The sequence below is a fragment of the Aptenodytes forsteri genome, unplaced genomic scaffold (genome assembly GCF_000699145.1).
Source record: "Aptenodytes forsteri isolate BGI_AS27 unplaced genomic scaffold, ASM69914v1 Scaffold185, whole genome shotgun sequence".
Lineage (NCBI taxonomy): Eukaryota > Metazoa > Chordata > Aves > Sphenisciformes > Spheniscidae > Aptenodytes > Aptenodytes forsteri.
Window position 1 is genome coordinate 597010 of NW_008796214.1, and position 25194 is coordinate 622203.

At 38.9% G+C, this 25194-nt stretch overlaps 1 protein-coding gene across 1 annotated transcript in view; it reads right to left on the reverse strand.

Annotated features, from left to right (window-relative positions):
• The window catches only part of RALGAPA2 (Ral GTPase activating protein catalytic alpha subunit 2), a 143512-nt gene that overhangs the window by 61808 nt on the left and 56510 nt on the right, over nucleotides 1-25194 (reverse strand). Inside the window, exons 26-37 of the mRNA XM_019474419.1 lie at nucleotides 15241-15369; nucleotides 13716-13844; nucleotides 12403-12461; nucleotides 11988-12096; nucleotides 11283-11393; nucleotides 10853-10921; nucleotides 10544-10681; nucleotides 9848-10031; nucleotides 7111-7882; nucleotides 6731-6802; nucleotides 5547-5670; nucleotides 4339-4494 (exon numbers count right to left, since the gene is read on the reverse strand). Coding sequence (XP_019329964.1) covers nucleotides 4339-4494; nucleotides 5547-5670; nucleotides 6731-6802; nucleotides 7111-7882; nucleotides 9848-10031; nucleotides 10544-10681; nucleotides 10853-10921; nucleotides 11283-11393; nucleotides 11988-12096; nucleotides 12403-12461; nucleotides 13716-13844; nucleotides 15241-15369 — 2052 coding nt within the window. The remainder of the gene's footprint in view (nucleotides 1-4338; nucleotides 4495-5546; nucleotides 5671-6730; nucleotides 6803-7110; nucleotides 7883-9847; nucleotides 10032-10543; nucleotides 10682-10852; nucleotides 10922-11282; nucleotides 11394-11987; nucleotides 12097-12402; nucleotides 12462-13715; nucleotides 13845-15240; nucleotides 15370-25194) is intronic.

The window sequence follows — 25194 nt, forward strand, 5'->3', positions numbered from 1 at the left end:
CCCCGTGGGGGGGCGGCCGGCGCCCCCCCGCCGCTCCCCTTCGCTTGAGCAAATAGTTTTCAAGGCTCCCCGCTTCTGCTGGGCTGCACGCTGCCTGCCAGGCAACACGCCGCCGCTGACACTGGTCACGGTACACACCTAATGGCCTGACCTCCTTTCCCTGCTAATTGCATTACACAGCCAGCTGGCTCCAGAGAGGAGTCGTCTGTTTGACTGAAGAATTTCTGCTTTTGGGGAGGCATGGCTGCTACTTTTGCTAAGTAACAGTCAGGCCTGACATCCCCATTGTCTGGCTGACAGTGTACCCATCCTAAAATCTAAGTTTTATTTGTAAATTAACCAAGAAACTTCCTGCCAGAACAGTGCTGCCTGGAGACTGATAATGTGTGCCTTTCATTCCCTTTCACTCTTACTGTATCACTGCCAATTTGTTTTTCTGCTGCTCGCCAGCCCTAGGCTATAAAAGCCTTGTAAGACATAAGTGCAATTATAGTCCTGGAGTCAAATGAATTGGACAAATCCAATAGCACAGCTCTGTCCCCACTTTGCAAACCCCTACAGCAGTTAGATTAGCTGCTAAAAATCTAATCTAGCTCTGGCTAACAAATTTCTGCAGCGAAGGAGCAAGAGTTCAGTATGGGGTTGCAACCAGATTTCTGAATTGAAAAAGTTCTGCTATGACAATGGAGAAGATGGAATAAGTCACTGAAATTTTGCAGCTCATTTTTAAACCGTTAGGTACAATTTATGTAGAACAAGACAGGGGAAGGTAGGATGCTGTTACCATGATTGATTTTCATTCTTGCCACAAGACAGCCAGATAAAAAAAAGTTTAGAACCAATGATGCTGAACCCTACAGCAGCAAAAGATATCAGATGAATTTTGATTATGCCACTAGAAAAGATTTCTTTCAAGGCTAAGACTTATTTGGAGAGGTTTTTTTTCTCCCCCTCTGCTCCCCCCCCCCCCCCCCCCCCGAATGAGCAATATAATGTGTCAGCATATATATCAAATAAAGGAATACAAACTGCAAATTACAACTGTACTGCACAAAAATAAGGGGCCAAGTTCATCCTCAGTGGAAGTGCACTTATTCTTGTGAATTTATACCAGAAATTAATTTATTCTCGTGTTTGGTAAAAATAAAGAAACATAATAACATATTTAAGTAAAATTACTGCATCTGCTTAATTCCCCAGCCCACAGAATTTATGGCCTGCTGTACTACTTCCTTGGCCAGCAGGTGGTAAGACCTTCTGTTCAGCTCTGGAGCTTGCGAGCCAAGCACACTGATTGGTATTGAATTCTTTCTGCCTGTCTGTAGGCAAAATAAGCAGAGAAGAAACCACAGAAATGACACAAAGATTTCAGAGATAAGGGGGACCTTAGATCCCAGATAGTATCCATGCAACCCTATCTGATGGAAGCAGGGGCAAGGCAAGCAAAAAGTTGTGGCCCCCATTGCATCCTGATTGGCAACATGATAAAAATTTTCTCCCCCCAGTAATACTGTTCTCTAACACCATATATAGTTCTATCGCAGCAAACATTACAATGAAGCAGGTACTGAATGACAGCATCGTAATCTGCCTTCCTCTCACACACTGCTATGAAAAAGCAGCACTAACGGAAAGAAGTAATAAATATAAAATAATCTTTTTAACCTGGACATACCACCCCAATAATCTCAGGTGAGGACCTAAGCCCAGCATGTACTAACTGCTCAGTGAGCAAGTGGAAGTATTAAAATACTTGTGATGATCTTGAGAGTTGCCATGATCTCGGAAGCAACATTGCATTTGATCACGACTCTGTTAACCAGGTATTGCAGAATTCACAAGCGCAGTATCAACAGGTGGGAGAAATAAATAAATTTTCCTCTTGTTTAAGAGTATGTTGCAGGCAGGCACGTGTTTCTTTTCGAGCACACATGCCAGTTGTGGTCTGCACGTGCAAAGGCTGCCAAAATCAACATGGGACTTCTGCGGACTGAGGAATTTTGTTGCTAAAGCATCAGTGTACTTGCCTTTATGTATTTCAGTATATGGCCTCCAGAGCTAAGGTTCACAAGTGGAATTTCAAGAAATTGACACTTTCAGGGTTATAAGAGTTCTTGCAGGATGTTTAATATTGTCTTTAGAAATGGTTTGGATATACACTCATGCTCAAAACACTGGTTTCAAATGCAGGCTAGTTCTTCCATCAGCTTTTTCAAAGAATTAGAGTACTATCAATCTTCCAGAAATTTTTCAGTGCTTCTGAAATGCATCTTGCCTCCACTCTTAGCTGCAGTTTTGTAAAATTTGTTAAGAATTCTATGCTAATTTGCACAGAAATACACGCTTGCTTACAAAAGAGCTGTGACAAATTAAACGAAACTGTTCTGCACGGAAGCACGGAACCATGGAAGATTATATGTTAAAAAAGACCTCTGGAAGTCATCTGGCCCAACCCACTGCTTACAGCGGGGCCAGCTCCCAAGGTCCATTAGGTTGCTCAGAGCTTTGTCCTTCTTTACAGGAATAAACAGTTTGATCCCTGCAGGGTTCCATTCCTATAGCAGATTTAAGGCTGGTTTTTTTTTAAAGTCTTAAAGCAATTATTTTGCAGTATTTTCTGTGGGTAATACGTACTGGAGCTGGCCTTGTTTCCTAGCACTTCAAGACTTGGAGGCTGGCAACTACTAAATGCTTTTACTTTTTCTTTCTCACAAAGAAGAAATTCTCTTAAAGCAAACATAGGGAAGACAATTAAATAGAATAAATAGACTCTCTTAATGTCTGTGTTAATCCCTAACGTGGGTGGGAATTAGGAGAATTAGTAAAATAGACTGTTTGCAATTAAAACCCATTTTTCCTCCTGTGGTAGCTCTGTCAGACTGTGCTCTCTCCTCTCCCGGGTGATGTATTACTCAACAGCTAGATGCTATGTCACTGCTTTTGCTATGCTTCCATAAAATCCAGGAGCTATGACTTGCAAGGGAAGATTAGACTAAACGACCACAATTTGTGTAGGAAAAATAAGACTGGGAAAGACATGGTAGCAGTTCTCAAACACGAATAAGTCTGCTGCAAAATGATCTGTTCTCCATATCCATGCGGAATAGGGTAAGAATGGGCTTAAATTGAAGCAAAGTAGATGCTACGAGAAATTTTCTTATGGTACAAAAAGCGGAGCATAGGAATACACTGCCTAGGGAAACTGTAAAGCATTCATCACTGGAGTTTTTAACTAGCAGCTAGATAAATACTGGCCAGGAACAATTAAAATACAGATAGTCCTACCTTGGTAAAGCGATAGAGACTATACAGCCTCTTAATATGTAGCACAGCCCTACTTCTCTATCCTAAAGCACTCAGGTTACATTTTTTTTCCATAGCCATGTAAATCCACTAATGCAAAGATAGTAAGTTGCATACATAAAGAGAAACATGTAATTTTGTTGACTTTTTTTTTTAATGACAGATATCACAATACAAAAGAAAGGATCTAGCTTTACCATTAAATGCTGGGCAAGTTCTCAGGGCGGGTAATCAGAAATTCCACCTTTTTATTTCGAGGAAAAGCACATGTTATTTTGAAACTAACTGGACAACAAATACAATCACCCAGTGACATATTTATAGATAATTTTCAGAGCACAATAGTATCACATGGTAGACTGGATGGCTGTAGTAGCATTATTAACACACATTAACAACCTACATAGGACAAGTTGCCAATCCTAATTAAAAAGGCAAAGATTTGGTATGCACCTAAAACCTTCTTTGACTCTAAGCAGCAGTTGGCAAGCACCGTAATCTCAAATCACTCCTTGTTAGGAAAGACAAATGATTAAGTACTGATACCAACAAAATTTTGGGCTGGGGTCTGGCCATCTTTGAAGCAGAGTCTGCTTGTCAGAATTGTGAATAACTGGATAATGGCTTTAAATATCAGCTGGCTGCTTTTGGTACTATGCTTGTCACTTCTCTTTCACTTCTTTTCTTTTCTGTTACACGCTGGACGATTCATCTGTAAGGTTTTATTATGCTGCATTTGGTTGTTTTGTTCTACCAAACTACAACAGTTTTGGCAGGCAGACAACATACAAATGAAATTATTGCTAATATTATTACTAATGGTGGTATTTGAGGCTACCATGGAAATGTTAATTGTGTTTCACCATCCAGAATTTAGATGCCATTTAATTCAGATAATCTAGCTGCAGAGCACCATGTGGCACAGCAAAGATGGCCTGCTAGGACCAGTTAGCACAATCTGTTTTCAGTTTAAACTTTAATTTAAGCACTTGAAGACTACAGACAACGTTTTGAAATCCACAGCAAATTATTTACCTTTTTGGTCAGTGAATCATCCGAATCTGATGGCATTCTTGTAGACACATGAAAAATTATTTCCACGGTAGAGGTAGCATAATAGGGTGCCGTTTGTCCTGTGCTGCCATTGCGCTGAAGGCCGCCCATAAACCCACCGTGTGTTGAAAGATCAACCTGATTGATTGAAAGTCATAATTAGAAGAAATATGAAAAGACTGACGAATAATCAGTATTTATTTATATATCAAGACTTGGTGAATTTACCACTCTAGAATTCTGTAGCCATCCCAGAGAAAGAGAAGTCCTCCCCTAAGGGTTTGTGATCTTTGCATTAGATCTATTTCCCATTCCTGTATTTGACATTTACTAAAAGTAAACATCTCTTAACCAGGTACTAAGTCATTATCTATACGGCTATTTTACCTTCCTTCCAGCAAACAACAGCAAGGAAGCAAAAGCATTCTGTCATGCGCAGCTGCTCTAAGGGCTATGCATGGCTTAGCAAGCCCATTCAAAGCACACACAGCGAGAAATAAAGTGCAGAGAAAACATAAACAAGCAGAATAACTGCAAAAGAAATTGAAGATTTGTACAAAAAGAAAAACCTTAGAAGAAATTATTCTAGAAGATTATTCAGAAGAAATGCCCCTCTGAAGACAAGCCTGTGTCCAAAAGCTTGTTTGTTTTCCCAACTGCATCAGTCTAACTGAGGATGCTACCTCTCCCTGTAGATCTTATGTCACTTAAATCCTTAAACAGGAAATGCAGCTACTATATATTTCCAAAAAACATAAATGTTCATGTCATTTAGGTTACTGACTCCCCATTTCAACAATGCAAACTAAAACCAAACGTTTTTGTCCTTTGTAAAGCAGTCATGTGGTTGGGTAAGCGGTCTGACCATGTGAAGAGCTAAAAGGAGCTAAAATTAAGGTAAAATTATGCTATAGCTCTTAATGATGCAGAAAGAAGTGTCCACTGCAGCACCAGCTGTCCATCAGAAACAGGAAGGATGTGTTCATCCAGAAGTAGCATGTGGATTTACAGAATTCTGCTAAAAGGGTGATCTTTTAAGTACTGCAAAATATTAGACTGTATTTTTTTTTTTTTTTGAGAATTAGAAAATATGCAGTTTGTTTTCCATTTACGTATTTTAACCGGCTTACATTGATTTTTGTAGGTCTTCAGATCAAGTATGTTAGCTTGCCTAAATTTATGACTATTACCTCCCAGCCCAGACCAGCAACAAAGTCTTCATATGCCTGGCTTCCCCTTGCATTGGACAGTATTGAACATTTGTCCTCCTGTCCTTCTGCAATGTAAAACACTGCAATCTTGTGAGTTTCACGGCTGTAATTAGATATAAAAAAGAAACGAAAGTTAAAGAAGATTTAGCTCAAAATTATTTTAGATCACCTGCACTCAAAAGCTATGAGTTAAAGAATTTAGCTCAAAATTATTTTAGATCACCTGCACTCAAAAGCTATGAACAGGTGACCATGTTTAACTCTACATGTCTATTTCTTTTATGCACACAAATACACCACTCAATTTCAGTTGCAGAAACATATTTTCACCAATTTTTTCCCCACGACCACGCTGCAGAGACACCACAGTTCAGAGAGCCGACCTGAGTCTATTCCTTCTGTGCATCAGCAAAAGAATTGATGACCAAGTTCCAATTACAGGGTTAATGGCTTACATCTGTGCAACCTTGCTGAAGACAGTAAGATTGCACAGGTGTTAATGGGAGCATAATTTGACCTACAGAATTTTAATTATAGGGTGATGAGATACAAGAAAGAAAAAACATTGACTTTCAGATCCTGGGCTGAGTTTTACAAGGCTGACAGTGACAGTTGGCTTCTTTGAAAACAAGCTGAGTGGATTTGGTATGAAAATTGTTGGGATACAAGAAAATCGGAAGTCTGTAATGCTGCGGATGTTTTTCAAATAGCTGTATGTCAAGTAATGAAAAAGAAAACAGAACATTCAGAACTCTGTTCTGCCGCTACCTGGCTGTAGAGTAGCTGTATGGAGATTACCCCTTAAAATACCGCTCTTGACACAGGGATCATCCTGCAGAAAATAGTCCTTTGTGTGAGTTGAGCCAGGGTCACAAAAAAATTTTGGAACTTCTTCCCTCCCCTCCCAGCTGAAGAAAAGAGGAAAAAGGTTGCTGCATCTTATTATTTGCTACTGATTTTGAATTCTATGTATATAGTACCAGTGAAAATAGCTTGTCCATTCAGGCTACAGAACTCTTTAGAAACAAACAATCCATTTTTCATACAAATATTTGTATTGCTAGCACATGCAATTTTAATGAATTTTTGGTTTCGGTGACATACTTATTCTTTCTTTGGAAATGCTAACCTTATCAATGGTGTGTTTACTAAACGTTACCTACCATTGGCGGGAATCCAGATTTTTCAGTTCTCGCAGTAATTTTGAATTTTTCTTAAGAAGATGAAAGCTTTTTCTATAAATATATAAAAAAAGATTTGAAGGAAAATGCAACACAGTACAGACACAGTATTTTCTCAAATACCTAAGAGAAAGGAATCAAATTAGCATGATTCAAATGATTTATTATTATAACTATTATTATTATTATAATAAACAATCTGCAGATGTCTATTTAAAATAATCACAGAAGCAGGTATATGTGTAAGTTCAAAAGTATGCTCTGACTTGCACCCAGCTACATAATTCTTGCTTTCTTAAGTGTGTACACGTTTGGGGGTAGAATTGAGTACTGTAAACATGTTCTGGATCCTCTCTTCCTACCTTCTATCCCAGGAGTTCATTCCCAAGTCATTTAGCAACAGCCGACAGAAATAAAAGGATGCTTGAGGTTCAGCAGGACGTGGTTCTTCCTGATGGGCCACCTTCATACTGAAGTCTGAGCTGCATTTAAATATATACTCTTTCTCCTGGGTGCTCTGCCTCATCAGGGCTTCAGTGATCGCATTCTCTTGGTCATAGCTCACACCGAAGGGTGGTGGCGATGGCTCATTCAGCTTTCGCTGGGGATGTAAAAGGCATTCAGGACTGGTGTTGCCAATCTTTTCCAGCAATTGGTCGAGAGCATCTTCTCCTTCTTCCACCTGAGAAATCTCTTTCTGGGAAATGAAGTGGTGCTCAGAGTTGCCTGAGATCACAAACGCGTTCGTTGCGCTCTGCCGCGGAAGGCAGCCCTCCAAAGGTCCATACAATATTCTGCCATCCCAAGAGTACTTCCCTGAGATATCTCTGACAATTACCCTTACGTCCGAGGGGGCTGCTGCTGGTTCAGTGTCTGTCTTCTTCTCTGCGGGGATTTGGAGGTAAGATATAAGAGTACTGTCATTAAACACGAAGAGCTGCAGGTTGGGACTCCGGAAGACTTCTGAGGACAGCTCAGAGGACTCCACGTAGGAGTTGTCGTGGTTCTCGCTAAGGAGACTGTGGAGAATGGCAGGGCCTCCACTGAGCGGGTAGTGGCTCAGGTGATTCACCAGGTGAGTCATAACCATCCGTGCTGTTAAAGGTATCAATTCTAAGTTCCTCCGCCTTTTTTCTAAAATGATCAATGAAAAGGTAATAGATCAGTAAAAGCAGCAAGAGGTAATTAAAAAAGAGCATCTGCAAATTTCTGTCATATTTCAGAAGCTTGCTTTAGTTGTCCTCCTAATCCTTTCTGTTCAAGAAGCTATTTACAATCACTTTCCAAGAAATTCTACCTGTCACACATTTTTATTTTATTTTACCACATGCCCTTTGACATCTAGCCTACAGTCACATCCAGAAGTCCATACAACATGCAAAAAGTCCTGCACACCGATCCCACAATGCCTGCTGTCACTACAGTTTCATCTGGCAGGTTAAGGTGTTTCTCCTTACCGCCTGTATTCCCACAGCCGTCCATCCCCACAGCAATCATAGCAAGAGGGGGACAGGGCACAAGAAACAAAAGGTAAACCAGAGATACAACTAAAAACCAATGCTCCTCAATCTTTAGCAGCATGGTGGTAGAGTTTGTTGTATGAGGCAGGAAGAGACTTTCTGGATCCCAAGATATTCCCCCTCAGCGCAGGCAAATACATCAGTTATTTCATAAATCGATCGTGCTCTGCGTTACATTGTGCCTCTACTTCTCCTACTGGAATGTTATTCCAGAATATTACCCCTTTTGTAGCCAGAAGCCTTCTAATTTCCAATTTTTGTTCGTATTCTGTTTAAAACCATTTTTCTTTACTTTATAGTGTTTTCCTCTTTCCTTGGTATTTATACCTTCTAATGCACTTTTAAAACAACAGGTATATCCCTTTTTCAGCCTTTTGCTAGCCCCAAAAAGCCGAAATTCTTCAGACTCCTCTCATAAATAAGGCTCTCTATTCTTTCCCTGAATCCCCCAGTAGTAAATCTCTGAATTAATCTTTTTCAAAAACAAGCAAACCAAAGAACTTGTAGGGCACTAACATATCCAAGATGAGAAACATCTTTTTCTACCTAAAACGACAAATGTACCTGACACTTAACTTTATCTTTCTGCTATTCACAACGTGTCCTACTCAGCAAGAAATCTGTGCAGAATAGGTTTTAATGTTTTTAGCCTTTTTATTAAAACTAAAAGTACATACACAAAAACAAATAAAATAAGCTGTAGGACTGAAAATAGTACAGTATCAAAACCTGAAAATACTATTTTAAAGCATCATTGCCAATCCAACATTATCTTGCACGACTTCATATTGCATCCGTACTTTCAATTCTTCTGCAGAAATACGTTAATGCATATTAATATATGAAATTACTTAAGATGGATTTAATTCATAGTTGAACAGCCATTTTTTTAAAGGTGATTTTTAACAAGTGTTTGAAATAAAGATGATATCTGTGATAAAACACTTAGAGATAAATTATTTCATAAGTTCAGATGCATACTTTTAAATTGACTTTAAAAAGTTAGTAACGTACCTAGATCCAAATAATCCCTTTTCACTTTAGACACAGGTAGATTGTGAATCAGCAGGAATGGCATATTTATGCAGCTGCAGAATTTGGTCCAAATCATACATGTTCTTCTCAAAACACTCAGAACAAGCAAATTATCTGTGACAATGGAGTAATTTCTACTGAAAAATTCAAGGGCGGCTGCATACTTCTGAAAGAAGTTTGATTTGGGGGTTATCTTATTTGTTGAATTTAATTCTATATGCTAAATTATAAGTAGTACCAAAGGCCAAACCAGCTTCTCAGTCCATCCTATCCTTGTACAAATTTCTCGCTATACAGCACCTTAGTGTCATTTTCCTTCTCCTATGATCTTCGTAAAGAGCAATGTCAGCAACAAACTCAAACATCCTATTAGAGAGGCAACTGAAATTCATTTAAAAAAGGGCGCTGCCCACTTTTCAAGGAATAGTTGCTACGTGCAGTAAGGAGAGCACATTTTCAAGGAAGAGATGTAACCTGGAAAGCTTTAATTCCTAGCTGCTGAATGTTGACACGCTGGTCCTCACCATGCTCTGTGAACTCTTACCCTCAGCGACAGTGAGCAGGTTGCCCAAATCCGTGGAGGAGTGGCACTGGGCTGGCTCAGAGCTCTTGACGTTCCCCAGTGGCAAAAATGGGTCGTAATCACTGGACGAGAGATCCGCCAGACTCAGCACGTAATGGCTTTGCTGAGTATATGTGCTGGAGCCATTCACACAACAGTGCAGAACCTGCAAGTAGACAAGCATGACACTGAAGAAGTAATAAAGTGCACATTACAGTACCCACTTAAACACATTCAATGAGGAGTGACCCACCATAATTTTTACATTGTGAAAGCCAGGACATGCTACTAAAAACATCTATGTCTAAATACAGCATTTTTAAAGTAACATTCTTCATCAGCACTTATTTTGTACTTTAACAGTTGACTTCAGGACCTATTTTGTATTTTAACAGCCCATTTCAAATAATTAAAATATTTCTACAAAAATTATTTTCCCTGGCTCCTTGTTTTAAGCATTTTACCTTTCTCTCTTCACCATCCTCCGTCTATTCTACATCTCTGATCTTATCTTAACATTTTACATTCTTAACTTCTCATCTGTATGACTTCTGCCCACACCGCGAGAATTCATGATTTTCTACAGCTTGTTAAAAATGCTTCTGTGCCTAACAGGATCTGTGAAAGGCATCTTTAAACATCTAGACACAATAAATCATGTTCATTCCTCATACTCACTCTGTAAATATAGTCCAGTAAAGGAGCTTTGGATGTGTGCTGATCTTCAAGACCACCAGCAGACACCGGCTCCAGCAGCATTTTCATGGGTAATGCCATACACCAATCCAACAAGCAAAGTAGCAGTGAAACTATAAACTAAACAGAGACATGTAACACAGTATTTAAGTATATTCTATTAAATTCACCTAAACTTAAAGGTATGAGTTTGAAAGTTTAAAATACGACTCTGGTTCCAAGCAACTTCATTTAATAACCATCTTGAACAGCAAAAAGAAAGAATGGAGACTGCTCTTTTCAGTGACGTACCTTTTTATCTGCTTCCACAGAGGAGTATTCAGCACTCGGCAAAAGAAATGCAATAGTGGCCACAAGGATCTACATTGAAATAAACAAAATTCCAGAAAGACATTTAACTTCTTTTGCTATAAAGACAAAGCACGAACTTCATTTGAACAGGGTATAAAAAAGGTTAAACTCTCTTAGGAGCATCTAACTGCTCTAAATCAATGTCCAAGTGAAATGAGAAGTTTCACTGAGCATTTTGGAAACAAATCACTACAAATGAGAGAAGTACACTGGCCCTAGGACTACAGCAAGTACATCTCTTAACAATAATTGCAGAAGAAAGAAAAAGTTAACTCGAAGTCACAGTTACAGTAGCTCAAGTAAAGAATTAAGGAATTAAGACAATTTTGCATACGATTTCCATACAAACATTTTAAAGAAACTGACGTACTTCAGTAATTTTTCTGGACAGAGAGGATTCGTACTTCTGAAGCTTTTGCCAATAAGATACCAGCAGCTGAAGAACATCACAGGCTACTTGAGCTACCAGTTTATTAGAAAACTGGAAGAAAAGAAAAGATGATTAAAAGCCAAATAAAATATCCAGATACAACACATTCAGCTTTTCTACATTTTAAATTATTTTGCATCTATACAAACAATAAAAAATGTTAATGTTGCAAAATCACACTGTCAGCATTAGGAAACAGCAAGCTTGACATTATCTATGTAATCTTAATTTGGTCTGTTGTGGAAAGGGTCTTTAGGTACATAATCACATGCTATTTTTGCAAATATTTTGCGCTTTTGTACAGGATACCACCTTGACGACACTGAAGAACTGTGCGTATACTCCTCGGCAACTTCACAGGAGCCATAAGGGCCTGAACCATGCTCACTGAACATAACGAGCTACTAATTACATGCAAAGGTTCAGAACTGGGAGACATCTTTTTGAAGATGGCCAATGCCATATCACTAACACTATGCAAAAAGCCCTGAGCAGTTGTGTGTTAAGCAGCATCCTGTCAGTGCTTTAAGCAATGAAAAGACAAACCAGCATATTCTGCTCCGTATAACCAACAACTATTTAAAAAAAATGAAAATACCTTTTTTACACAATGTTTATTGATTACAGAGACTGCCATAGTAATACCTTCAGTGTCACACCTATGACATTGATTGCTTCCTTCACTTGGGGATGGTTTGTGCACTGCGTTAGTTCTTCACATATCCAAACTCCAAGGCCACAAATGGCTATGCATCTTTTTTAAAAGAAAAAGTGTTTTTGTCAGAAGTTTTAGAAGACTATTTAGAAAAAAGAAAAAAAAAGAAAAAGAAAGAAATGTACAAAGACACGATCTCTCTTTTCCCTCTCTCAGGTCACATAACAGGTCAACACCTTCATGGCGAGGAGCGAACCTCATCTCAATAGGGCTGAAGTGAGTAACTCATCCAAACAGGAACAAACCACAAGGCAGTAGTAACAACTCAGCTGTACAAGCACCAAAAAAAAAAAAAATCAGTAGACAGGAGGACTTTCCCATTTTTTCTTTTACTCAGTATTTTACCTTGCAGCTTCACTTGGCTCCTCTGTAGCGTTCTTCAATAAAATATTTATGAGGTAGCACTAAAATAATAAAATACATTAGAATAAGCATCTTTTTCATACATCCGCTTTATTTAAAGTTGTTTAATTTTGACATAGTTACAAGTGAAACAACTTCAATTTTCAGTCTATTTTTAAAGCATTTTTACTACATGCCAATTTTATTTTGTCAAGGAAAAAATACTTACTGATTACAACTCAAATATACAGGCCCTTGTGGACAAATCTAACCGACTTAAAATCATGTACAGGCAGCACAATGGAAATCAATTAATTTTCAGAGTTGGTGGGTATTTATTAATGATGAGCAGTGATCACTTGATAATACAAACTATAGTGTTTAAGTTTTAAGCAAGCCATGTTTTGAAAAATTTAGTGTATTTCTTAGTAGAGAAAAGACACTTAAAATTGAGATTGTTTTAACACACCTCCAGTGTGTTAAAGGTCCCTCCGAGGCCTGATGAAGAAAGCAAGAACGGGAGCCAAGCGTGCTAAGGGTTTTGCATTCTCTCTGGTTCTACCTTCTCAGGCTGCATGAGAAATTCGGACATTCCTCCCCAGCTTTACCTAACTTTGTGCAGTGGATCAGCGTGGTGCCTCAAGTTTATCGAAAAGCAACGGAGGCTTGTGCGAGGGCAACCATTTGGACAGGTTTCACCTGCAAGTGATGCCCAGGTCACCAGGCGTATGTGATTTTTCCCCCACCAAGAGTACTGCTGTGAAGGTCATTAAATTACAAAGCTTTCCGTTCAGCAAAACAATTCATGTCTTGGGATGTCCCACTGAAACTAATTCTCAGGGGAAAACCATTCACATTAAGTTGATGGTTCTGTCTAACAGTGGAATTTTCTTAATGTTTTACTATAATACCAATAAGGCAAAAAATATCTCCCCTTATGCACACCCCACATCTCTTACAGGACAAGCTAATATACACAGATACAATGAACGGACACTTTAAATAATACCACCAACATCATTTAATGAATTGACCTGACAGGCATCTGGCTGGAAAACATCGCATTTGATCATAGCCAGTTCACTCTCCTTGAAAATAAAATGTAATTTGCAGTATCTAAGCTTTGTTAATTTTATGGTGCATGTTAAGCAAAGCAATGCTTATCAAATAAGTACATATAATGTGTGCAGTTGTGGGGTTTTGAGGAGAAGGAGGGGTTTATTTTTTAAACAAAATGTGCATGGTAAAAATGAAGTGACTATGTAGTAAAAATATGTTAGGTTACATAAGGATTTACCAATAAAATGTGACTTTACCTTCACATCTGCTGTTCCTGCGATGATATCACCGGCTTCTGAAATGGGCCGCAAGAGTGGGATTTCTTGGTAGATATTTGGAAAGCAAACAAGAGAACCAAGGATGGTATGAGCTTCTGAACGGGGAGCCTAACGAAGGAAAAGCAAACAAAAACATTTTCTTCATAAAATTATGAAAATGGCATAAGCTATGAGGCTAGTGTCTATCACTGTGCTGTATTCACAATGCAACATCAAAAGTGTCCTGAGGAACATGTCCCAGTAGCTCTTCCTTTACAACTACAGCAAAAGCAGCATTAAAGCAGCGACTTACAGACACTATGCTTCTCGCTGCTGTGTTGCTCTGCTCTTTTTCTGAGGCCCAGCTTCTCCTCCAGCAGGGACCTGGCCCCGCTCCTAAGCACATTCTACATTTTTTAATACCTCCTCTGTCATTAACAACCCAACTATGAGCAATTCGGTGTCAATAAAAAATACAGAACAACCTAAGGAAAAGCTGAGAGTTTTAAGCACTAATCCAGCACTACTATTAGTGGATCGTGTGACACAAAAGACAGCACAATGCACTCAAACTGACTGTATACATGATAAAAAATGCATAGAGAGATTCCTACTTCAATAAAACCATCAAAAGCAACATGGCATTAGCTATAAATGCATTAACTACTGCTATGTAATCTTGCGTAATGTTGAAAATACAATGCACGCTAAGTTTTATGCTTGTAAGAGAAATGGAAGGTGGTGTTGGGTTCCCCCCCCCCCCGGAAAGCTGAGTTTTCATTTCTTATTAGCACTTTAAGCTTTGGATCAATGATCAGTCTGATCAGTTTTTTAAAGAGACGTCAGAAAATTAATGGCTGTAAACTGTTGCAGGGACAATGGAAACAGCACAGCTAGGCTCACCGTTTCAGTCCTGCTGAAACACGAGAGGGCTGTGTCCCTGTGCAGGGCCACCCGCTCAGCCACACAAATGTCAAGAGCAGCGGTAAAAGCACTGGGCCAAAACGGACAGAAAGGTCTCCCCTGAACTGGTGTTTCACGTACAACAAAGCTTTCCTGTTTTTCCCAGGATTGCCAGACCTCTACCCTTATTTTAGCATCCCGTCATTGATTTGCTATTTTACTTATCCTTCACTAATTTAATCATTTAGAGTCACATTTCTGTTAGTGTTGATATTTAGTAAGAAATTCTGTATTACCAAAAGAGTTCCATATTTGCAATATTTGCTCGCTGAAAAAAGCTAATGAGATTCTGAAATCCAAGTCCTGCTTTTAGCGCGCAGGCGTGCTGCAATATTAGCAAGGATATGATTTCTCACACTTTGGCCTTTTGATGAAACACCTTTGCAATACTAGTATGTCACCTTATCCCACAATTTCACACATCAGCTGCCATGGTATCTGCCCCAAGAGCCCCGTTTCGCATTGCACTAATGAGTCAACACCTGTTAGAGTGGAGACATCCGAACCTCGTTAGCAAGCGCGTGCTCTCGGGGGACGGGGCACTGGGCATTGCCATACTCACCTCCAGCGTGTCTGTGCTCAGAACCCTGGCTGCTGCAGTGATGAAGTCTCCTATCAGCATCGTAAAGCCAGGTAAGCCCAGGAAGAAAAACCAAGGTGGGCAGTGCTTTATGACAGTATTTAAGATATCCTAAAAGAGAAGTTACCTGTTTGAGAAGAAATAAGGGGAAAAAAAAAAAAAAAGCCCAAAAGCAAAAGGGAGAGTTTGAGAAGATTTAACTTTGCAATTCACCAGTTCCACACTAATCAAGGTGATAATTCAGAGCGCCACACAGCTCTATGTATAACTGAACATCATGTAACAACCACTACTTTCTGCTGCAGATGCATGTAGTAGGAAAGGTGCATTTTGTATTTTGGTAATATTTGTACTCTTAAATTCCTGTTAAAAAAAAAAAACCAACAAATACCCATGTCTCTGTGTCTAAGCACAAAAGAACTGTTCTCCTGTTAAACAAGACTTTGGATTCAAAACATTCAAACCATTAATCAATTTAAGATGAATCATTACACCACTCCAAATGAGGTATTTCCTAAAATCACATCACTCAAAATTCTGTAGCCATAAAAACGTGAGATGACACAAATGACTGCCACCTTTGCCCTGAAGGAGCTCAAGGCAGTAACTGACAGCAGGTGGCTTACTACTGTTAGGCTGCTCCAGCACATATGGGATTTTTTTAGCTATTCTGGACTAGCTGAGAAATACAGCAATGTCAAATGCAAGAAGTGATTATACACAGCACAGTAACACAGATAAATCTATGTTAACTAGATTATTCTAAGTCACTATTCTTCTAAATAATTAAGATAGCAAATATAGATAAGCCTTGGGGAAAAAAAGAGTTTTGCTGAACTTTTGAAGGAACAGAGGGGTTTTTGGTTTTTAAGAGGTAGCACTGTATGTGTAAGAATAGATCACCAACCACAGCTTTGCTCTCATCTCATCTCCTGTAACACAGAACACATTCGAGATAAGCGTTTCAACTTCAATCCTTCCATGTTTCAATTCTTCACAGTCTCTCCAAATCAGAGCAAAGTTCCTGTATTTGAGTTAAGATTTCCCTCCTACAAGGTTTCAGCAGGTTTAAAATTAGGCACAAGATCTATATAATCTTTACCTGCAACATATATTTGCTGAAGAATTAGATAAAGCTATTTCTATATTAAGTAGAAAATTATTTTTCGTCTCAATAGAATTTCAAAGAAAAGTTGCAAAGGAAAACCATTTCAATGTCCATCTTTACTGGTTTTACGATGCGTTAAAGAAGGCTTGAACTTAAATTTAGTCCCAGAATGTGTCCATATGCTCAATTTCTACATCAGAAACTAAAAAAGTCAAACTCATTTTTCTCTATGTGAAGATATGCTTTAACTACACTAGTATTTTCTCAAAGCACTGCTAAACACCGGGACACCAACCATTTAGTGTTCTGCTAAGTATTTACTGCAGTAACATCCTATGAAGTAACTGTGTTATATATTTTAAATCAATAACATTAGTTTTTAACATAGTAGCAGATAATGCTTTCACTTTCCTGAATAAGCTAAAATGCCACTCGAGTTAATGTTTAAACTAGTTTTAATCACTTCCTTTGATACATTTTAAAGTCAATATCAGTCAACGCAAACATTCAAAAAGAGAGAGCAGATGGATGCAGCAGCTCATAAAATGGGTGGTAAACTCACACTCCGAGCAGAACAAAAGACCCACCTTTTTATAATTAAGGGTCTGATTAATGCACCGGGCTCCTCACAACACAACGCACCTGTAATTACGAACAGAGCCAGGTACTGTGATGTGTTTGGTCTCTGAATAATTGGGCATCAAACTATAGAGCAGCAGATGGGAGTACACTTCTGTTGACATATGCCACAATAAAAGAGCCGGTGCTAACCTGGCCTGAAAGGTAACAGAACGTAGGAAGTACAAAGACCTGCTACAAACAACTACGTTAACTCCTGTCCTCGCTCCATCAATCCCATCTGTTAAATACCACTGTAATGATCATCCGGCTTCATCGACTCTTAACTACTGTCATTGTATAGAACACTTAGAAAACGAGGATAAAATAGAAATTGCAAAACCGTTACTTTAATACCCATGAGTTTACAGCACAGTATAACTAATACAACTTTAACAAATGCTGTGACAACACACACGTTCCAAAAAAGCTGCAAGAATGTGGTTGCATGGATCTACTTGCTGTTTATGAGACATATTACTACTAAAAAACCCAAATTATTTATCACAGCAAGAAACCTTTGAAAAATGCATGGATCTACTTGCTGTTTATGAGACATATTACTACTAAAAAACCCAAATTATTTATCATAGTAAGAAACCTTTGAAAAATTTATTTTGAAAAGCTAATGAAACAATCCTCAATTTCTCTTTTTTGTTATGTAGCTTTGAACTGATGAATTCACAGCACAGATCATATGCTGCGGTGATACAACACACACATAACTGTTAAAAGTTAACAACGTACAAGTGCATGAGAACCCAGACAAAAAAGTGTTCAGCCTAGCTTTCTACTGTTTCTACCACCATTTTTTATCTCAGGCATTTCAGTATAAATTTGTGATAGTTTGAGTGACTTCATTTAAATTAATACCAGGCAGAATATGCCCTGACTATAACACTGTTGTTCTACTTGAGCTTACGCCAAACAGAACGGACAGGCAAAAAACCACACCCCAGGAAGGTGCTCTCAGGTAAAATTTGACAGTTTTTCTGCCATTTCCCAATTAGCACACTTCCATGCACAACCCAGCTAACGATAAAGGCATGATTTCCCGCAGTAATTCAGTAGCATTGCGAGCTTATCAGAAGATTCGGGCTTATGAGAAAGCGACCAAGTGAGAACATATGTCCTATCAGTGATATTGCAAAAATCAGGTAATTCAAACAGAGGCAAGTTGTTTCCTTCCCTTCAAAGCGCTGTTCTATAAATGTAAACTCTGTTCAGCAGCTTACAGCCTAGTAAATGAATCACTTTAATTGAATGCTATGTACACAGTAACTGGAAAAACACAAGCAATAAGAAAAACATATGGTGATGGCAATAGAAATTGGTTTACTCATTCTGTACAGTGTTGTTTCTTTACTTCTTTCATAATTGACCTTTAGAACGATAAATGTGTAAAATAATTTTGGTTTATTATGGCTCCAAACCTTTCAGCAATTACACAAAATGAAAATTTAAAAGGAAGTATTCATTCTGGAAGCATTTCCATTGTTTACATAATTGCACAGCTATAATTTAGTGTTCATGTTGTTAAAGAAAAGTGAAAAAAGGACCATTATGGACTATTTCAATTCAAAATGATGCTCTATAGTGTTAAAAACGGGGAGGAGGGGAGAGAAGGGGGCAATCACATGCATGTCCTTCTCAAATGCATTAACCCTACAAATGGCATAATATTTCAGTATAGGTTGATCTAGTAATCCAAATAATAAGGTCAAACATCCACTGAGTAAGTGAAAAAAATTTATGCAAGTTCACTGAAGGGTCAATTACAAAAATATTCTTCACCTAATTTTTGTTCAAGCTTTTGCAGATTACAGGTGTAACCAAATAGCCTGCCATCTGCCTTCATCACGTTTCCAATTGTCCCTCAACAGGAACAACATGGATTTTTCACTTAAAGTTCGCTCTGTTCTTCACTGACAGACACCTCATTAGGGGCTGAAATTTACAGCACGGGAAAGATTATTAATTTACACAAGACTTAAGTGGTATATCCTTCATTTTCCTTTTTTATTTTAAAGGAACAAACACTTCCATGTACTTATTCCAAGTTTTCCTAGCTATCATTACATTTTAGGTAAGAGTTAACTTGTCAAAAATTAAATTCCAATAAAAATTTATGAAGTATTTTGACACCCTCAGAAAGCACAGGATTAGCTTGTCAGAAAAATCCATTTCAATCTGTCATTTAAATCTAAGCTCCAAAAAAGTTATATTTGCTAAAGTATCTTGTGACCAAAATGCAATAGGGAGAGATATTAAAAACCAAAATAACACTGCATTTGTAAAACATGGATAAGATTATTCACAAGTGCTAAAGATGACAGATTACTGCGTAAGTCACTGCTGGTAATTGCTCCTTCCCCTCTAGACTACATTAGAAAGCTCTCTCTTTTAAAGTCGTATTAATAACAAAAACTCCACCCCAAAGCCCTTGTGCTGACAGACAGGTGCTCAGATGCCCTATGAACAGAGATCAGACAAACATGTGAAGTGAACAGAATTTTTAAAGTTTCTCCCCTTTTAGAGTATGATATTTTCACAACCTAGGAGATCATTGGGATTAAGGATACACTTCAAACTGGAAGAAATATTTTAAGTTCATGCACACTGAGAGGGAAGTATCTGAATATGGATTTGCTACAGGTACAGAGGTATGGGTACCGAGAACACAGTTACTAGTCCATGGCACTGCTTGAAATGTTGAGGTGACTTTGTGTCACCATATGGATTTCTCCCAAATGCCTGTGGCAGGACCACTTCGAAGTCTCGACTGTTAAGAAACCAAGGTGGCAGTGCTGGAGCACCTGTAGAGCACGAGGTTAACCGCTTAGAGGGAAGGTGGTTTTAGGGAAGGGAACATGAGCGCACCTCTGAGAGGACAGGTAAAGGAGCTCCCTGCAGTGCACAGCAGGAAGGCAGGCCCTCCACCTTAGGTGGCAATTAGCAGCACTCTTAACACTTTTCACTTTCACCTGCGTGCTGTATCAGTTTTCAAGATGGAGGAATGCATGCAGAGGAGAAGGGATTGTTTTGCACGTTTTTATTAGAACATCCCAAAAAATGGTAAATATGTTAAACCTTGATTTGCTTAAAATAGTCACTCTCAGAATTTATCATGTAACCTTGCTTAAAAGATAAAGACAACAGCTAAGCAGGAAGTTGAATTAAAACATGTCTGAAGCAAAGAAGCACAATTACACACAGAGGGGAAAGGACGGATCCTGAAGACACAGCCCAGCTGAAATAAACAGAGGGAAAGGGGGAAGTCAATTAGAGAGCTAAGGGTGACAGATGATGAAACAGCGTTGCATCGCAGGGGCACGTTAACAAAGAAACTTACTTTGGGAGATCCCAAAGCTACAATGATGACTGGAGGGGTGGAAGAAAATGTGTGAGCAAAATGGAAGGAAGAGAGATGTTGCCTCTATTTCAAAAACTCTATTTCTATTCTGGACAGAGTTCAGAAAATCCTCACAAAGGAGCTTACAAGCAGCGGGCACTCCAGCAAGATACCGCTGGGAATACAGAAGAGACAGACAGAACACTGACTAGGAAACAGAAATTTGGGTGGGATGGAAGCAATTTAGAAAGAGCAAAAGTATTGGGGGGAAAAAAAACCCACCACAAAAAAACCCCAACAAAACTACCAACATTGTTCCAGAATGCACAACTCCTACAATCGGCATTGCCTGGTTCTCCCTTTCTTCCAGTCAATCCTAGCAGCTATTTTTCTCCAGCACTTTGAATTTATCCTACTATGAGTGAGCAGAGGGGTATGCAGGATTTCCTGTGACACCTTGGCATTTGTATTTTTGTCTCTACTGGAAACGTGCTGTCTGTTAACACTTTATCAAAGCACTCGTAAAGCACATAATGGGAGCACACAGGCAAATTTTCTACAGAAAGTGAGATATGGGGGAGATTAAAAGGGAGAAAATCACGGTAGCCATTGGAAGAAAGTCACAAGAAACTAAAATATGGGAATCTAAGCCTTAATAGACTATATTACGATTATTTTCTTTTAAATGGCAGCCTGGAAAGGAATATAAAATGTGTTATGGTTTCTGAAACGCTGTACAACTAAGGGTCCTCATGTGCAACATTATCAGGTAGAAATCCGGGCAAGAAGTACTTATTCCACAGCGTACAAAAGCAAAGCTGCTCATTTACTGTACCTTTAGGAGACAATGCTCTACCCGGCTAATACATGTCCCAGTGAACAGCACTAATGGCTGAGCAGTCTAGAAGCTGTACACCGCTCCTCACTGTTGAATAAGAACTTAACAGAAAGATGTAAAACCTCACAAGTACTTTTTTTTTTAAACTTCAGATCAACGTTAATACAAATAGGTAATTAATATGGCTTCTCCGGTAGCAACCTCTACTAAAAAATCCTTCATATTATAAATTAGCCATGTCTCATGCAAAGAGCTATAGTCAGTGTTTCTACATAAGCTTACTACATAACTGTTATAGCTTCCTATATATATATATCTCTCTCTCACCTTCTTTATTGATAGAGATAGAGTATTATCTAAGTCACCCTTTTACTACTAAAAGGAATCGAGCTAAAAACATAGCTGTTAACTTCTCTGTCTACAGCTGGGCTGCGTTCTGCAGGCAGTCCAGTCTGCATGTGCTGAAATTTAATCACCAAGGACATCTGTCAACTCATTTGGATTTGAGCTCCCCCCCCCCCCCCCCCCCCCCCCCCCCCCCCCCCCCCCCCACCCCCCCCCCCCGTTTGTTCTGCCCTTAAGATCACTGAACTAAAAAAAGCCATCAGCACAGTCCCTTTCCTTGTCCATTAGTTGTCCTTTCCACAGAGAATTTCTGAAGTCTATACTTTTTATTATGTTCCTTAATATCTTCTTATATATATAAGCACTCTATTCCAAAGATACTTTGGCAAGCCAGTATAATTGTAGATTTATTAAACTTACTTGTTAAAACTCACTTCAAAAGTCAGGAATATAACTAACCTGTTAGCCCACTTTTCAGATAACCTCTGACTACTGGGCAAAACTTCGGCGGCACGTGTTGTCAATAGGTCACACCAAGTACGTTACATGTGTTGTCAATAGGTCACACCAAGTACGTTAACTGATGCTAAAGCCCTGGTAGTAGGGTGAGACTTTAAAAAAAAGACACTAAACAGCTGGCAGTTTGAAACGTGAAAAATATCGAAAACCTGCCTCTTCTTTTACAACGTAACTACAAAATAAGCACCTAACTTGCACTGCATTCTGTTCTCAAACTAAGAGTGCAAATTTAGACAGAAATAAGACAGTGTCGCAAAAATCCACAGAAGTTTTAGGAGAAAAACACCAGTAATCTAGAAGGATTATTTAAGTACCAAAAGTACCAGAATTGAGAAATCCAAATTATCTCAATAGTTGCTTTTCTGAGAAGGGGGCTGAATAGTGTTAGTAGTATTTTGGAATCCTGTTTTGGTACTTTTGTTCTTCAGCAAAAACAAGAAAGCTATGAAGCAAGGAGATGCTTATGTACCTTTTCAAGCTCATAAAGCAAAAATTACTGCTACAGTAAGCAACCAGTAGCAATAATAAAATACATCTCCTTTCCCGATTCAGGTATTTGTAAAATTTGTGCATTGCAGTATGAGACTTTGGTTTAATTTAAAAAGCTATATTTATTGTCCAAATCAAAAGACATGTATAGTTGCAATCACTGGAATGGGGGTTTTTCAACCATCAGTCTCACCTAGCAGCATGAGGCAGCTATGCCTACCCAAACTGCAACAGGCTATCCCGTGGCATCTCCTAAAAATCACACCCCAAGAACATTTCATGATTTTCCATAATCTAGATGAGGAATTGGAGCAACCGTAGGTGAACTACCTTGACTAACCCACGGTGTGGTAGCGGACATCCGAATTCACTTTCCTTTACACTGGAGGTCAGGGAGGGGAGGTGGTGAGCCTCAGTGAACTTCATTCATAAAAAAACGTAGGAGAAAATCTGGGCTCGCTACAGCATCAGAAAAATGCCCACTGACTTGAGCGGTACAGGAGGAGAATCATCATCCTGCAGATGGTCACTCTCCCCTGACCTCAGGCCCCTTCGCAAGCTGGAAGTAATTACAACGCCAGACTGCGACTTACTCCGTACTGCCATTTACGCAATGACTTCTCCCACCTGAAAAGATGATGCAATTGTTGCAGAGAATTGTTCACTTCTTCAGAGATGTTTGTTGTTAGACACTTCCACATGGACAAATTAGATGCAGCTCATTACCTCGCTATCTCCTTTCTCATCTGCTAAGCTAATTGCTACATCTTGAACTCAGAATGCCATGGGAGCTTTCTATAAAATATAACCCTACATTGCTCTTTTATATACCCCATGAGACAAGTCTGCAAAGTTAGGTTGCGCTTGCCAGGAATAATATTGTATTAATTTCTAACCATATTCAAAAACGTATTATTTTGTTTTTCTATCAACACCAAAATCCATACAATACAGCAGAAGTTTTGTATACTCCTATCCTTAAGGGAGGAATGGAAAGAGAAATATATTTCAAAAAGAAACATTTCTGATGCTAACTAAAATATTGATAATCACATTCAGGTCAAAGCAGTTTCTGACTGTGATTTATAAAATTATGTAGCCACTTAAAAAGCTCCTCTAAAGTAGCCAATGTGATTTCCTGGAGTTGGTCTACCTTTCTGTTGCTTTCCCCATAAATTTTAAAATTGCAGTAGTCATACATACAGAAGGAAAATTCCCCCATGAGAACTCCCCCCCTCCTTTCTCCTGTTAATGTTCCATAAGAGTGAGAAATTTATGCTTGTGCTTAGCAAATAAAAGCAATCTGTGCTAAAAAAATCTGCACCAAAGTTTATTTTGGTATGCAATAACTTGAATCCTAGAAACCACACTTTGCCAGGGGGGGATTCTGCAGTGTTAAGAAGAACTAGGATCCATGTTCCAGTGATCCTTGTGCCCCATGATATCGCACCCTCTTTTATAAGAAGTTTATCAGGTAACAGCATATACCAAAAATCACTGAGAAGTACAAAAATCACAAAATCAGTACTGGTACTGCGTTGCTTTGTACATCATCCTGTTTCTTACAGGAAGCTGTGAGAACCTAGGACAGCAAAGTGCTTCGCAACGCACGCTCTACGTGTTTGCACATATCAGAGGAGGTGCTTCTGCCTCATACAATGCATTCCTGCATTTGTAGTTACCCTCAGCACGCAAATTGTCTGACTAGTCTCAACACCTATCAAGCACCTTGACGCTAATCATACTGGAAATACAGAAATAGGTATAAGGATCGTGCTTCATATCAACACGTTGCATGCTCCAAAGCACCATGAGTTAACACCTCAACCACTTTCATAGCTAAGGAAAGCAAAACTGGAAGGACAGTAACACAAGAGAAAACTTGTGGTCAAGTATGCCACCAAGAGGCAAAAAAAGCAAAACTGAGCAAGGCAAGGAAGAACAAAAGAGCAGCATCAGCGTGCAAAATATCTGGGAAGCCCTGGAATGACGTGCAATGTGGGGTCTGCCTTCACTACGCAGTCTTCACTTCATCTTCTTTAACTTCTGGATTGTAACTCTGCACAAGTAACTCTGAAATCCCGTGTGCAACAAAGCAAGAGGCTTAAAATCTGTGGAACTGTTATTAACACCAAAATGCAATAAACAGGGTGAGAAACAGTTCAGCAGCAACCAACCGCACATTTTAAAAATCTCCCAGTTTCTATGTAGGAATTGGTTCTCCAGGAAGCGGTCAGATTTCAAAAAAATAGAGCATCCTTTAGCTTAGAAAAAAGGAACTGCTGGCAGTTGGACACCTCTGAAAACCTGGCCATTTCATGGAAATGCGTAGATGAAAACAACTTAAGTCAAAATTACTGACATTTTCCATCCCTATGGCCCTGTGTTGGCAGTGGCTGCTATATTGATTTAAGGGTGTTTGTTTTTTCAAATATAAGTGATTTTTTTTTTTTTTTAAATATTGTCTACATCAGGCCTTAAAGTTTCTTGAGTTGTGTTTTATGTGAGAGGATTTAATGCTGTGTGGTTTTTAAAATTCAGGGGGTCTGATCATAGCGGGTGTTATCACACAGACTTTTTTTTGTAGGGGAATGAAGTTACTCTGTACACCAAGCAGCATTAAACTGTCTGAAATCTGAATGGCATTAGTGAAACGAAAGAGTAATG